This window comes from Carcharhinus amblyrhynchos, chromosome 10, assembly GCF_965287045.1.
Source record: "Carcharhinus amblyrhynchos chromosome 10, sCarAmb.v2.hapA, whole genome shotgun sequence".
Taxonomy (NCBI): domain Eukaryota; kingdom Metazoa; phylum Chordata; class Chondrichthyes; order Carcharhiniformes; family Carcharhinidae; genus Carcharhinus; species Carcharhinus amblyrhynchos.
The window spans coordinates 69,819,476-69,835,511 of NC_137333.1; the positions used below are offsets into that span (position 1 = coordinate 69,819,476).

Genomic DNA, 16,036 nt, shown 5'->3' on the forward strand with positions numbered 1-16,036 from the left:
TGCAGGTGCAGCAGGTGGTCAGGAAGGCTAATGGGATGCTGGCCTTCATAACAAGGGGGATTGAATATAAAAGTAGGGAGGTCTTGCTGCGGCTGTATAGGGCATTGGTGAGGCCGCAGCTGGAGTACTGTGTGCAGTTTTTGTCGCCGCACTTACGCAAGGATATTTTGGCCTTGGAGGGAGTGCAGAGGAGGTTTACTAGGCTGATACCGGAGTTGAGGGGGTTGAGCTATGAGGAGAGGCTGAATAAACTAGGCTTGTACTCGTTAGAGTTTAGAAGAATGAGGGGAGATCTCATTGAGACGTATAAGATGATGAATGGGATGGATAGGATAGAGGTGGAGAGACTCTTCCCGCTCAGAAAGGACAGTAGGAGTAGGGGGCACAGCCTCAAGATAAAGGGGGGGGGCAGTTTAGAATGGAGTTGAGGAGGAACTTCTTCACTCAAAGGGTGGTGAATCTCTGGAATTCTCTGCCCGTTGAGGTGGTGGAGGCTGCCTCGCTAAATATTTTTGAGATGCGGGTTGATGGGTTTTTGATGAGCGAGGGGATTAAGGGTTATGGGGAGAGGGCGGGAATGTGGAACTGAGCCACAACAGATCAGCCATGATCTTATTGAATGGCGGGGCAGGCCCGAAGGGCTAGATGGCCTACTCCTGCTCCTATTTCTTATGTTCTTATACAATGTAACATCATGACATGAACATTTAATTATTGTGTTTCTAATTAGATCAACAGTGAATCGCCATATACTTCGAATCTTGGCACAGTATGGGGGAGGAGCTCATGAAGTTTTCAATAAGAATACCAAATTCAGCTGGAAAGAAAAGGTAGGTTTCTTCTGCTTTTAGGATGCTGCAGAATGTGTTTTTAAGTCTTAAAAAAAAACTTTAAGAGAAGGAAATTGACTTTGTGCTCATCAAGACGTGAATTAAAACAATGGATGAAAAGTACAATGCCCTCAATGGCATTTGTTTTATTCTTTCATGGGACATAGGCTTTGCTGTGTAGGCCCACATTTATTGCCTGTCCCTAATTGCCCTTGGGGAGGTGGTGGTGAGCTGCCTTCCTGAACCATTGTAATCCATATTATGTAGATACACTCATTGCTATTAGGGAGGACATTCCAGAATTTTGATGCAGTGATGGTGAAGGAATGGCAATGTAGTTCCAAGTTAGGATGGTGTTGAGGGGAACTTGCGGGTGGTAGTGTTCCTGTGTATCTGCTATGCTTGGCCTTGTAGGTGGTAGAAACCGTGGATTTGGAAGGTGCTGTCAAAGGAGCCTTGTTGAGTTGAACCATAGAGACAAAGTTAAAATTACTGGGATGGCTATAAGACACGACTTCAAAATCCATAAGCAAAAGAATGAAAATAAATCAGTCAGTGATCATGCTGACTGTCAAATTTAAATAAAAGCATACAATTACGCAAGGATGGATGGCAAGTCAGAAGATTGAGCAGAATATAAAAATCAGCAAAGAATTAGTAAATGATTAATAAGAAGGGAAAAATTGGAGTGTGAGAGAAGGCTACCTAGAAAAATAAAAACAGATAGTCTTCCGTATACAGGATACAAGTAACATCCCCAAAATATCTAAATCAGGAATGGAAGGGAGGAACTCAGGAAGGTTACAATCACGAGGGAAGTGGTACTGAGTAAACTGTTGGAGCTGACAAATCCTTGGGTTCTGAGGACTCCACCCTCAGCACCATCAACATTTTGTTTTTGTACTTAGCTAGTTTTAGTCTTGGGCAGTTACATCAAGAAGCAAGGTCTGTGTGGTATCTTCCAGGTTCACACAGCTTAGTGGAAAAATGGGTTCCCACCTGTCTGAAACTCATTGTGAAGCTGTTGATCCTGCAAAACTATACTGTGGGATAGGAATTTTCCAGAATGCTTGTGTCTTCATATCTGAGAGAAATTGAATTTTTCAAAAAATTACATGTTTATGATGTAAATTATTTTCCTTTTGTAAAATGTAACAATGCCTCAAACAATCCTTGCTCCAGACTTTTCTTCCTCTTAGAGTTGATGCTAAAAGGTGGAGAACTGATCATTTTTGAGCTTATCCTAAATAAATGCACACTTTCATTTATACTAGCTGAATCTTAATTTTAATAAGGGTCTAACCTCATAGGTCAATTCGTTGTTGATAGGTTCTGTCTCAGGTGAATCGAATCACTCAACCAGGCTGCAGTTCAATTTCTGTTAATTGGGAGCGATTTAGTCACAATGCTCCAGATCCAGTCCAAGCGCCTGCACAAATTCACTCTGTATTCAACAACTCAAGATTGCTCATCTATGGCTTTGTCCCACATTGTACTCAGGTGAGATTCTTTTAAGGATTACATTATTTCTGAATGAAATATATTAAATTCTCTGCGTAGAGTTTGCATTTGAAGACCCTGTAAGTGCTAAATGGAATTACATTGTTTAATCTGGAAATCACATGAACCATTTCAGTATCATTACGTTATAATTTTAGGACTCAGAACTTTGGAAGGGGAATAAAACAATGGAAGAATGTAATTACTAAAAGCTTATAATTAAGATTTATATATGTTATGTTTAATCAATCTTTTGTGTACAACAGGCTGCACTGTCTGCTGTGATCAATAATCAAGAAGTGAGCACCATTGTTTCCACCTCTGAACTGCAAAAGACAAAGGGAAAGGTACATTGGCAACTCTACTCTCAAAACAGTTTCAATGAACTGAAATGTAGAAATATTTGAAAAAACATGTATAATGCCAAACTGCATGTGTGTACTTACGGAAGAATAGATGGGTGGTGATGACTTTCATTCCAGTAATGCATTTTGAAATGTACATCAGTATCCTAATTGAGACATTGATATCCAGAGTTAAAAATGCATTCAACTGTTATCATTTATTATGCAGCAAACCTATAGAGTGCCAGTATGTTAAGGTGATGGTGGAGGACAAAATATTATTTGTGACGTTTTAACACAGGAAATTGGAGTTTGTGTACTTGTAACTCAGTCTCTGGTGTAAGAAGTTATCAACATCCAGAAATACAGCAGTCTTACTACAGCTATACTGGTGGTGGTAAGATCACACTTAGAGTACTGCATACAGTTTTGGTCTCCTATTATTGATTCTACAGGGCTTAACAAGAGATGCTGAGAGGATGTTTCCCTTCATAGGAGCCTAGAACTAGGGGGCATGGTCTTAGAATTAGGCATTGTCCATTTAAGATGGAAATGAGGAGGTTATTAAGGCTAATGCACAGGAAAAAACAATTAATTAGGAATTAAGTGAATATAATCATTCACTGGGGGTGGGGGTGGGGAAGAGTTGGTTAAAACAACAGGAAGGTTATGGGCATTGGTAAGACCATATCTGGAATACTGTGAACAGTATTGGTCTTCATATTTAAAGAAACATGTAAATGCATTAGAAGGGCTTCGGAGAAGTTTTGCTAGACTAATACCCAGAATGGATGGATTATTTTATGAGAAATGGTTGGAGAGATTAGATTTGTATCCACCAGAGTTTAGAAGAGTAAGTGATCTGAGTTCCTGCGAGGTATTGACAGGGTGAATATGGAGAGGATACTTCCTCCTGTCTAGAACTGGGGGTCACTGTTTAAAAATAGGTTAGTACTGCTGCCTCACAGCATCAGGGACCCAGGTTCAATTCCTGGTTTAAGTGACTGTCTTTGTGGTGTTTGCACATTCTCCCTGTGTCTCCGGGTACTCTGGTTTCCTCCTGCTTAGGTGGGTTGGCCATGCTAAATTGCCCCTTAATGTCAGGGGGACTAGCTAGGGTAAATGCATAGGGTTACAGGGATAGGAGCTGGATGGGATTGTGGTCAGTGCAGGCTCAATGAACCAAATGGCCTCCTCCTGAACTGTAGGATTCTATGAATAAGGCGTTGCTCATTTAAGACGAGATGAGAAGAAATTTTTTTCTCTGAGGGTCATGAGTTTCTGGAACCCTTTCTCGAAAGGCAATGGAAGAAAAGTCTTTGAATATTTTTGAGGCAGAGCTAAATAGGCCCTTGATTAACAAGGGGCTGAAAGGTTATTGGGGTAGACAGGAACAAGAGGTTGAGGCTACAATCAGATCTGATTAAATGGCAGAGCAGGCTCAAGGGGCCTCGTTGCCTACTCCTCTTAATTCGTATGTTCACATGTTCCTGCGTTCTTTCTGCATCAATGATGTGGCAAGTTTTGATCAGAGGATGACATTTCTTCTGGTTAGTTCCTTTGGCTGCAACACACCAGCAAATGGTCAGTGTCACGGTCAACACTGTGATAACTATGAGCAATGAGGACATTGTTGGGGGTGATACATCTGGTGAAGATGATATCTAGCTGATGCCAGTGGTATGATCTCAAATGTCTCCTGGATGTTTTGTAGTGTGCCTTGGTTTGGAAGGAGCTGTTTATCAGTGTCCATGGTAACTGCATTGCTCCAGCATTCTCTATCCATTTTCATTCATCTTGCCGATTCCCTAGTGCCCTATGCACATTGTCTATTAGGACTTCAAAAATTTACATCACACATTGTGTGTTGTTTTGAATGTTTATATGTATACTTTTTTTATATATAGGAAAGAATTATAAGGGATAGGATTTATAATCATCTAGAGAGAAATAAATTGATTAGGGATAGTCAACACGGTTTTGTGAAGGGTAGGTCATGCCTCACAAACCTTATCGAGCTTTTTGAAAAGGTGACCAAAGAGGTGGATAAGGGTAAGGCAGTTGATGTGGTGTATGTGGATTTTAGCAAAGCGTTTGATAAGGTTCCCCATGGTAGGCTACTGCAGAAAATGCAGATGCATGGGATTGAGGGTGATTTAGCAGTTTGGATCAGGAATTGGCTAGCTGATAGAAGACAGAGGGTGGTGGTTGATGGGAAATATTCAACCTGGAGTTCAGTTACAAGTGGTGTACCTCAGGGATCTGTTTTGGGGCCACTGCTGTTGGTCATTTTTATAAATGACCTAGATGAGGGTGTAGAAGAGGGGTTAGTAAATTTGCTGATGACACCAAAGTCGGAGGAGTTGTAGACAGTGAGGATGGATGTTACAGTTTGCAGAGGGACATAGATAAGCTGCAGGGCTGGGCTGAGAGGTGGCAAATGGAGTTTAATGTGGAAAAGTGTGAGGTGATTCACTTTGGTAAGAGTAACAGGAGTACAGAATATAGGGCTAAAGGAAGGACTCTTGGTAGTGTCGACGAGCAGAGAGATCTTGGTGTACATGTGCATAGATCCCTGAAAGTTGGCATCCAGTTTGATAAGGTTGTTAAGAAGGCATACAGTGTGTTAGCTTTTATTGGTAGAGGGATTGAATTTAGGAGCCGTGAGGCAACTGTACAAAACTCTGGTGCAGCCGCACTTGGAGTATTGCATACAGTTCTGGTCGCCGCATTATAAGAAAGATGTGGAGGCATTGGAAAGGGTGCAGAGGAGGTTTACCAGGATGTTGCCTGGTATGGTGGGGAGGGTCTTATGAGGAAAGGCTGAGGGACTTGAGGTTATTTTTGTTAGAGAAGAAGGTTAAGAGGTGACCTAATTGAGGCATACAAGATCAGAGGGTTAGATAGGGTGGACAGTGAGAGCCTTTATCCTCAGATGGTGATGGCTAACACGAAGGGACATAGCTTTAAATTGAGGGGTGGTAATTATAGGACGGATGTCAGAGGTAGGTTCTTTACACAGAGGGTAGTAAGAGCGTGGAATGCCTTGCCTGCAGCAGTTGTGGACTTGCCAACTTTCGGGGCATTCAAATGGTCAGTGGATAGGCATATGGATAACATTGGAATAGTTCAAGTTAGAGGGTCATTAGATTGATGCGCCGACCAGTGGAACCATCGAGGGCCAAAAGGCCTGTACTGCGCTGTAATGTTCTATTCTAATTTTTCTTTGTCCAGTCCTATGGTGGGTAACTTTAATTTTATCCCTACTGGAAAACAGAATGGAGCATGGTGTATAATGGAGAATTAATCTGACATTGCTCATTTTACATCATAACCCAAAGTTAAAATGATTTTCATAAGATTTAATTTATGAAGTAAAGACTATTTAATTTTTAAAGAACCAAACAAATTGGTGTCACCAGTCAAAGTACACTACAGGGTCACTAAATGTTCTGGTTTAGATTTCCAAGCATTCTGCTAACAACTCATTTAAAATGTTCTTTAATCATTGTAATAGTTGGGCGAATTTCATGTTCAGCAGTTACCACAAAGAACCTACTTTCTGTGGTGTTTCTTACCTATAGCAATGGACTCTATTCTATGATGACATTTCTGCTTAGACAAAAAATGAAAGAGAAAGCAACCTGTAACAGATACCTACCTCTTTCATGTGCAGACACTTCACTGTCTTACAGCAAGAGCTCTTATTGGAGATTATGAAAATGGAAGTTTGCACACAGATGAAAGTGAACATGAGGTGTGTACAGTCATAATTGAAGTATTTTACATGATTGTCCATATAGGCGCTGGAGTGTGGCGACTGGGGGATTTTCACAGTAACTTCACTGCATGTTAATGTAAGCTTACTTGTAACAATAATAAATAAACTTTTAAAAAATCAGTTGAAAACAGCTTGATCTGTGCAGTAATCACTTAAATATTAGTTGCATCAATGCATATTCTTTAATCCCATGAAACTGAGCCCATAATAAAATCAGGGAGACAATTGAGATTGTTAAAGAGCTGGAAACTCAATTATTTTCAAGAGCCCTTAGGATTTCATGCTTCTGTTTGACTCTCTTAAAACAAAGCCAAATGTTTTATCAAACAAAAACAGGAAACATTTGCACCACAATTTCCAAAGTCACCAAGACCCAATGTTGTAGCCATTAAATTTTCCTATTTCTTTGTCTTTTGTGATTTGTACAAATACAGAGCTGTACTAATAAGAATTGTGACAAGTTTTTTTGTCTATTTCCAATTATTGATCATATTCTTTTTTGTTTGCCGTATTAGCTTAATTTTAATTAGCATATTAGCTAAATTTTAGTTAGGACTGAGATTGTTCCAAGCTGAATAGTATTAAAGTTATAACCTAGTAATATATCCACCTCAGTAAGACAGAGACTTGATATGTAAGCTGTAATCATTTGCATTATACCTGGATGGGATGCCCTCTGGGAGATATTTCAAAATATTTGGCAAAGAACAGTGAATCAAGCCACCCGTTCAATTCCATACATTGACATTCTGGGGTGTTTGATTACACCACGAGTTAATATCATCTAAAATGCACCATCTCAAATGGTGGTGGAAGCAGGTTCACAGTAACTTTCATTAAAGAGCAAGTTGAAAGGAGAAATTTGCAGAGCTGTGGCAAAATGTTACCACAGCTGTGGCTGGGTATAGATACCAATTCAGTTGATAATGATGCCAGGGCAATGATTCTATGCAGTCGCTTTGACGGGTGGTTCAGTGTTCAAGAGCCTTCAATTTTGAGCATTTCGACAGCAAATCCATCTCAAGCCAACAAGAAAACAAGCTCTTTAGTAGTATTTTGCCATGAAAGAACAACAGCATTTAAAATCAGTTTTTGTTTGAGAAATAGCACAGGAGAAGGTTCTTGTTCTTATGATATTCCAAGGAGAATTGTGAAGAGAGAAGATACTCATTGAACAGATAAAAAAAAAAATTTTGGTTAAGAGTTGTGCTGGGCCACTTAAAGGAATCACCAACAATAGACAAAGTATTGTATCTGAAATAATCCCCTGCCCCTCAAATACATTTTCAGGAGTGCTTGACTTGAAGTTAGATTCTAATAGCATGAGAATGTGATCACACCAGAGGATAAATTAGTTAGATCGTGAAACAAAATATCAGAATTGTTCACTATTCTCCACAAACCTTGGAGTATGGACTGATGTACTGACAATGTTGACAATACATGCTTCTCGGATGAATGAAAGGATTGATGTACACTGAATCTGATCCAATCGTGAAACAGCGTTTGACAGTGGCATTGAAGAAGTTCATACAGGGGCTCTCCTGTTCTCCCTACTGATTGACTTTTGATCATTGTGTTATTATTGTTAATGTGAAAACCTGCCAAGGATGGCAGTGCAGCCAAATAATTAGATGCGATTATGGGCTGCTTCGCAATTTTTTTAGAAATGAGCATCATCCAGATAATCTGCACAACACTGAGGCATCCACAATGAAAGTCAACCATTTTCTGAATTGGAGAATTACAATGATGATGGATCACAAAAATGTTGTTTAAAAAAAAACTCTTAAGAATTTAGAATTTCCTGTAGGCTTTTTAATCATTGAAGATGTTAATATTTTGATTTCAGAAATAGTTTCTAAAATCTAATGTTGCTTCATCCAGCTAATTGTTACCCTGCACATGCAGGCAGATGTCTTTGCAAGAGTGACTCTGTAATCCTGACATCTTTTCCTTCTAGATGAAGAAGTCTATTCTGAAATCATATATCATTGAACTCAGCAAAGAATACTCAATTGTGACTCAATTTACTAGTTTTGTAGCCATTGAAGAAAGGGTAAGTGTAAGTTAACGAGAGAAACATGGATATGTGAAGATTACTGTAAAATGTTCATATTCCTTTTAAAAACTAACTGAAAACCATAGTGAGTAACTCTCTCTTATCTCTGTTGATAATGTTCGCAGTTCTGGGTCAAAGGGCCTTTGATTGCCAACCTCTGGCCAGCAGCTCTCAAGGTTTCTGTCCTTGGGCTCCTGAATTTGAGGGAAAGCGGAATGATGGCAAGTGCCCAACAGTAAGATGAACCCATATCAATTATGTCAATTTTTCCCCAGTATTTCTTTCGAACACTGCAAGAACTGTGCCAGTCTAAGCTACAAAATTTGTTTTCCATTTGCTATCCCTGGCCCATAACCCCACCAGCCCAGGTTCTGGACAGATGCAGCATATCAGAAATGCAATGTGCTTTTGAGGGACAATGGTTCAGGCATTTATCTGACCCAGATGCAGGCATGCTATCTAACAGTGTCTTAAGCTGGGAATTGCTGAAGTGAGAGCAAAGAATCAACTGCAGGCATCTTAGATGTGTAACTGTGTTCTTGGTCACTAGCAATTGAGTCTGGTCACCAGCAGCAGCCAGAAAACAGTGAGGCCCACAGATCATGCTGCATATCAGCACTTTCAGATGAAATAATGGAGGCAAAAACCTTGGTATCAATTGAGATGCTTGTACATAAATGAATTAAGATAGGCTGAATAGCCTCTGATATGTAATTATTCTACCATTTTTGTCAGAGATTAAATCAAGTTCTCTATTGGATAGCGCCAATTACATATACCATCAGAACAGCATTTAGGCACAAACTTTCAGGAGAATAATTTAAATAAGCTCTTCCCAATTGAAAATGTGGGACTCTGGAAATCCAGTGGTAAGATCTTTCTCACCATGTGGTGTTGATTGTTCAGTGTCAAACTTCTGTACGAGATACTTGTGAATACAACAGCTTTATAAAATAAAGATTAAAAGGACTAGCTGTTCTTGCCAGAGTGAGCATCTGGTGTTGCTGAAACTTAATTATTACTGAGTCTTGGATATTACTTTTAGGTTATTGATGTTGTATTCAACATTCAGGATAAGCATACCTTTTTATAATTCATTTTACATTAACAATTTAATACTTAATACCTAACTTCTCTTGTTTTCTTTGCTTAGTATGAACAGGAAGACTTATTTCTCCACCCATCTATTCAGGAACTTGCTGCAAAAGTGAGTGTGGATATTTTGTCATATATGGACTGGGAAGAGAAGTTTGAATACCAAGGGTCCAAACTTGGCGCTCCAGAGAGAGTGAGTGTAAAGAATGTAGGTATCATCATTTGGTTCCTGAGTGGCTCGGTAGTCAAATGACTCAGAAGTTGCAGTGGGTCAGCACTTCAGTTGGTGTGACTGGTTCAAAATCTGCCGTAGCTATCTTCAGGACTATGACCTGAAAATCAGTAATTGTGAATCTGGCTGCCTTATGTATTGATTGAATTTTTTCAGTTAAATCCTGTGAAATATGAAATTATGTTTCAATTTAAAAGTTTGAAAAAGGGAAGGATTTTGGGGCTAGAAATTTATCACTAACCATGGTGCAATACGGGTGGTAAAGGATCATCTATTTCATGTTTGATAATTAGTTCCATTGCAGTCAATCAAATTAAACATCAGTTTCATAGAATGAACAAACAAGCCAATACTGTCTGTTTGCGTCACCTTGAGATGAGTTTCTATGGCTTGAAGTTTTGAAGAAGAAATGTAAATGGATGTTGTGTCCAAGCTCTTAAAGTGAGAACTATTTTTTGTGGCAGAAAGTGCAATACGCATGCTGGTTTATTGTAAACACTGATGATGTTTGGAAATTACATTAAATCATCCATCATCTACTCATTTTATCCTGAGTTTTGTACATGTGAGAAATCATGGAAAAGACCCCTGGACCATCCAGGCTATCCTACACAATTGTGATAACTTATGCATCACAGTATATGCACTTACTATGTGGATCTCCTAATGTGAAAAAAACAGATTAAAAGGTCTAGGCCAATTTTAGGAGCAAAATTCTGAGAAATTCTTCTCCAACACATCCAGGCATTCAAAACTAGTCCAGGAAATTATTCTGGCCCTAAATTCTGTGAAGTACCTGCTTTTGAAGAGGTGATATATTCCCCTAGCAGAAACAGGTCCAGTTCTCACTTGAAGGAATTCAAAAAATCAGCATCCTCCACACAAGAAAGCATTCTATTCCAATTCTCTCAGATAGAATGCCTTAATTGTACTTCAGTTAAAATATGAAATTATATTTCAGTTTAAAAGTTTGAAAAGAGAAAGGAATTTGAGGCTAGAAATGTATCACTAGCAGTGGTTCGAAACAGGAAAAGAACAACCACCTCTCATCTGACCAAGATCTTATCTTAGATGGTTTAAAAACATAATCCTGGTTCTCTCCATGCTGTTTAATTGGAACAGTTTGTCAACTGGAACACAATCTATTCCCTTCATCATCATATTTACTTCAGTCAGACTGCCAATAACTCTATGCTATGTCAAGTATAGCATCATAATTCTTTTTATCTATCTTGATAGCTAAGTTGTTTCATACTGGGAATTTGTCTAATGGCTTTCCACTGCACCCTTTCCAAATCCTTACTATCATCCACCGTGCAAGAAAACAAAAACCAGACACTGATTTAAGTGAGGTGTGAACAAGGTCTTGTACCATTGTATATGTCAAATCTCATAGTCAATTATCCTATGAATGCACCCCAACACCCTATTTGCTGCAGCTATTGCTTCACTGTATTGCCCATGAAACCAGCACCAGTATGCCTGGATCTCTTTGTGTCTCCACTTCCTTTAATATTTTTCCCTAAATACTTCTAAGAATGTTGAGCATTCACCCCTGTTCATTTATGTAACTTCACTTATCTAAATTATAGCCAGGAGCCCATGTACTCAACATATTTGAGATTAGCCTAAAGCAGTCAAACATTGTCTATTGTCTTAAGGATCTTCATATCATCAACATATTTCCAGATTGTGCCCCTAATACCTACATCCAAATCATTAATAAAAATGGTAAAAAGCAATAGGCCCCTGTGGAACACCACTATTGATGTGTATCTAAACAGATTCAAATCCATTAATAACTATTTCTTGGATTATCATGCCAGTTCTCAATCCAGCTCCATATATAATAAAATCTTTGTTGTCTGGCATGCATGGGAAATGGGTGGTGCTGGGTAATCAAAAAGGCTGGTTGACGGAGAGTTTCATTTACCAATAGAACTTGAAAGAATACAATACTTGGAGCAGGAACTAATATGCAAGAAATAAAGAACTGTATTCATTTTACTTCTAATCTTTAACAATACATTACAATGTATAAATTAATACAGTATACAAATATTGGCTCTTGATAACTTTCCTGCCTTCTGATTGATGTGACGATTCATTACAGTTGGTACAGAATTCCAGTTGATGGAGACAGCTGGACAAGACAAAGTTTACTGTACATTAAGTCTTCAGTTAAAATTGTAGTCGCTTCCCGAAAATCACAATTTTAAGTGAAACAGATTTGGGTTAATCCAATTGAAATCAATGCTAAAGCTATAATTAGGTTTTGGAGAACCTTCCTTATCAGAAAAAACGCTCTACCCTCTTGAGTTGCAATATTTTACATTACTGAATTCCTTCTTTTGCAAATTAAATAACTTTTATATTAAAAAGCATTTTATTTGTAAAGTGTAATTTTCAATTTGAAGTGCCTCCACCCTACTCACTACTGACCCTGCTTTGTGAACTTTCTGCACCCTGATCCTCCTGGATGTTCTTGATCCTCCCACTTCTCAACCTGCCAAGTTGTGGCCATCCCTCCTTGCTGACTCTCTGCAAACTTCTGATTTGTGTCCTCTGCCCCTCCGTCTGACATACAGCCTCTGTCCCTCTCTAATTCTCTGGCTTGCAATGTTTTCCCCCCTCCCCAACCTTCTGATTTGCAATGCCTTCGTGCAAATTGCAAGCCCTCATGACCAATCCTTTAGCCAAATCTCCTGCTTCCTGACTCACCCTTTCAGCACTTTTTTTTTGCATTCACATTCGCGCTGGCTGCGATGAAATGAGCAGATGGCTCTGATGCTCTTTTTGTGGCAACTATATTTGTGTTGCGTCTTCCAGGGACCTTCATGGCTTACCATGTCAAAGGCCTTAGTCAGGTCAACAAACACCTTGTAGAGGTCCTTGTTCCATTCACAGGTTTACTGCAAAGATCATGTAATTCATGTAGATCCTCTTTTAATTCAAGCACGCATATAGTGCGTCCTTAATGGACTCTTCTTTTACTGATGTGTAATGAGTGGGCCTAATATTATGGGGTCCATCTAGTCACCCCTTTTATAGACAGGCACTATGTTAGCTCCCTTTTGGTCTATGGAACCATTCCTAATTATAATAGAACTGTTATAATGATGAGCTAGGGGCTCATACAGCACATGTCTGATCTCCCTAAAGATCTTTGGGTGAATATGATCTGGCTGGTTCTTTTTCTATTTTCAAGTTCTTAATTTATATCTAAAATAATATGTTAATAAATGATTGTACAGCAATCCATGTTTTCTTTATATTCAACTCTGTTTAGCTGAGTAGTTGAACACAATTAATTTAGAAATATTTCTGTTTACAATTTTATTTCTTTGTATATATGGTCAATGCACCTAACTTGCACATCTTTGGACTGTGGGAGGAAATCAAAGCACCCAGAGGAAACCCACGCAGGCACAGCGAGAATGTGCAGACTCCACACAGACAGTGACCCAAACTGGGAATCAAACTTGGGTCCCTGCCACTTTGAGGCAGCAGTGCTAACCATTGTGCCAAACCGAGTCAACTATCTTTACATATGGGCACTTCACAAGCACAACATTGCAGTAAATGCAAACTGAATAGCATTTTCCCTGAGATTGATGTTTGACTTTTTTTCCTAGTTGATGCTGCTTAACAGTTAAAAATAGCATTTTAGCTTTTTAAATAAGTTTAATTATTTTTACTTCCCATTTTCTCTACTTTTTCCATTTTCGTGAAAGTTGTGACACATTGTGGAAGTTTCATTCCTGAAAGAACTAAATTCTGATTTTTCTGTAACCCTTCCTGACCCGCTGCAACAATGTGGACAGGGTTAAAATGGCAGCCTGGCACTACTTGTTGCTTTTCTGCAGTAGGATGCCCAGCAGTCATGAATATTACAATTAGGTATAAAAGGTACAATGCCATTATTTCTATTATTACCTGATAGGGCTTTTGGAAGCATCAAGGCTGTCTACGACAAGTAAGCATGAACCTTGAGAATATTTTAAATGCTGGTGACGTACAGGATTCAGCCAGAAACAGCAAAAGATTTTTTAATCTTTTCATGTTTCTAGGAGGAGCTGGTGCTTTTTGGATTTGGCTGTGCAGCACTCTTCATAAGATGGTACACGATGAATCAGAAACACAAGCCCAGGTTTCGCCACTGTGACAATGAATGTTATTTCATTGTGCTACACTATCATAGTACTTTCTGGTCTTGTTTAATGATCTTCAAAGCAACTAGTTTTAGTAATTCTTCAATCTTGTATTTAACTTGTAGGAAATATTGGAAGAATGGAAAGTTCCCAACAAATGCTTTCCATATGCAATGAATGGAGATGATGATAATGATTATGATGTAGCATTGAGTACCATTTTACCTACAACTTGGATGGAATGTTCCTCAACCTTAAAGAGATTATCTCCTTCTTCTGAAAGTTCTCGTGAAAGCTCTGTTTTATTGGATTCACTTAGTCCGTCAATTAAATTTCAACACACTGCATCGTGTACTAAAGTGAAAATAGCCACTGATGAAGAAACTGATCTACATTTAAAATATCTTAGGACAGAAGAACAGCCAGATTTTTCAATGGATTATATGGACTTGGCTTTGAAAGAAACATCGTTTTTTTTGGATGCAGCTTCTTTAGAGCATCTGAGTGAATCTCCCATACATGGAAGTTCAGTAAATAAAAATAAATCACTTTTTGGTCCAGAGTTTGCAGCTCCCATCCCTGGAGGTGCAGCACATTTTGGTTCAGACATTTCAACATCTGCGGTTCCCATCCTTGAAAATTCAGTAGTTTTTGGTTCAGGATCTTCAGCAATTGGTGCTCCTGATAATAAAAGTAAATCACTTTTTAGTTCAGCAATTACAGCATATGCAGCTCCTGTCCCTGGAGGTTCAGTACAGTTTGGTGCAGAGATTCCGACATCTGCGGCTCCCATTCTTGGAAATTCAATATGTCTTGATTCAGGATCTTCAGCAACTGGTGCTCCTGATGAAAGTAAACCACTTTTTGGTTCAGAATTTGCAGCATCTGCAACTCCTGTCCCTGGAGATTCAGTACGTTTTGGTGCAGAGATTGTACCACCTGCAGCTCCCATCTCTGCAAGTTCAGTACGTTTCGGTTCAAAGATTGCATCATCTGCAGCTCCCATGTCTGCAAATTCAGTATGTTTTGGTTCAAAGTTAAAAGCTTTGCGTGGAAAGAGATCACTTGGTTTTGAGTCTTCAACGTCCACATCTACTTTGGGTGATCCGACTGTTTCAGTAGGTGCAGTGTCTCCTTATTGGGATTCACGTATAATTGGCTTAACTTGTTTAATGACTGATGGGACCACTAGTAAAGATTTGGAAACTTCAGACTCTCGTTGTTTTGCAAGATCGGCTGTTCATGCACAGTCTTTAATGCCACCTCCACCACCACCTCCTTTACCCTGTCCAATAACTCTACATTCTAGTTCTTCCATGGCCCCAGATTTACTTGGAAAATCAGAAGATTTTGATTCAGAGCTCCACGTTCCTGCAATTCCAAATGGTTCTAAATCTGCAGCACTGAGTGCTTTTCAGGATCTGATTATGGTCAGCCAAAGAGCGCTACAGTCACGAGCTGAAGACAACTGTTCGGTCACTACTGATTCTGACATCTACGATATGCCTAGGAATTTTAAAAAAAGGGAAAAATTCCAAGATCCCCAAGCCATCAGGTAAGAGATGATTCATATTAAATAATTTTCTTTATCTTGTTTCTTTTGAATGAATGCATCATCTCTTTGAAGTTATTGTAGTAGGGAGTTCAGTAGTGAGAGAAGCAGACAGATGTTTCCACAGCCATAAATGTGACTTGAGGATAGTATGTTGCCTCCTTGGTGCCAGGATCAAGGATATCACAGAGCAGCTGCAGGACATTCTTTTGGGGTTGTGAGGAACCAGAAATGATGGTCTACGTTGGGACCAATGACATAAGCAGGAAAAGGCACAAGGTCTTGAAAGCAGACTGTAGGGAGTTAGAAAAGAAACTGACGAGCCCTCAAGAGTAGTAATTGCAGGATTTCGCCCACTGCCATGTGCTAGACAGCATAAGAATAGGAAGATTGAGCAGTCCAATACGTGGCTGGAGAAATGGAGCAAAGGGTGGGGACTTTAGATTACTGAGGCATTGGGACCAGTTCTGAGGCAGATAGGACCTGTAC

At 39.2% G+C, this 16,036-nt stretch overlaps 1 protein-coding gene across 4 annotated transcripts in view; it reads left to right on the forward strand.

Annotated features, from left to right (window-relative positions):
- The window catches only part of parp4 (poly (ADP-ribose) polymerase family, member 4), a 107,949-nt gene that overhangs the window by 71,770 nt on the left and 20,143 nt on the right, over positions 1-16,036 (forward strand). For all 4 annotated transcript variants that reach the window (XM_080197295.1, XM_080197297.1, XM_080197296.1 and 1 more), the window contains 7 exons: positions 731-830; positions 2,160-2,330; positions 2,597-2,677; positions 6,351-6,431; positions 8,419-8,514; positions 9,671-9,820; positions 14,121-15,550. In XM_080197295.1, the coding sequence (XP_080053421.1) occupies positions 731-830; positions 2,160-2,330; positions 2,597-2,677; positions 6,351-6,431; positions 8,419-8,514; positions 9,671-9,820; positions 14,121-15,550 (2,109 nt within the window). The remainder of the gene's footprint in view (positions 1-730; positions 831-2,159; positions 2,331-2,596; positions 2,678-6,350; positions 6,432-8,418; positions 8,515-9,670; positions 9,821-14,120; positions 15,551-16,036) is intronic.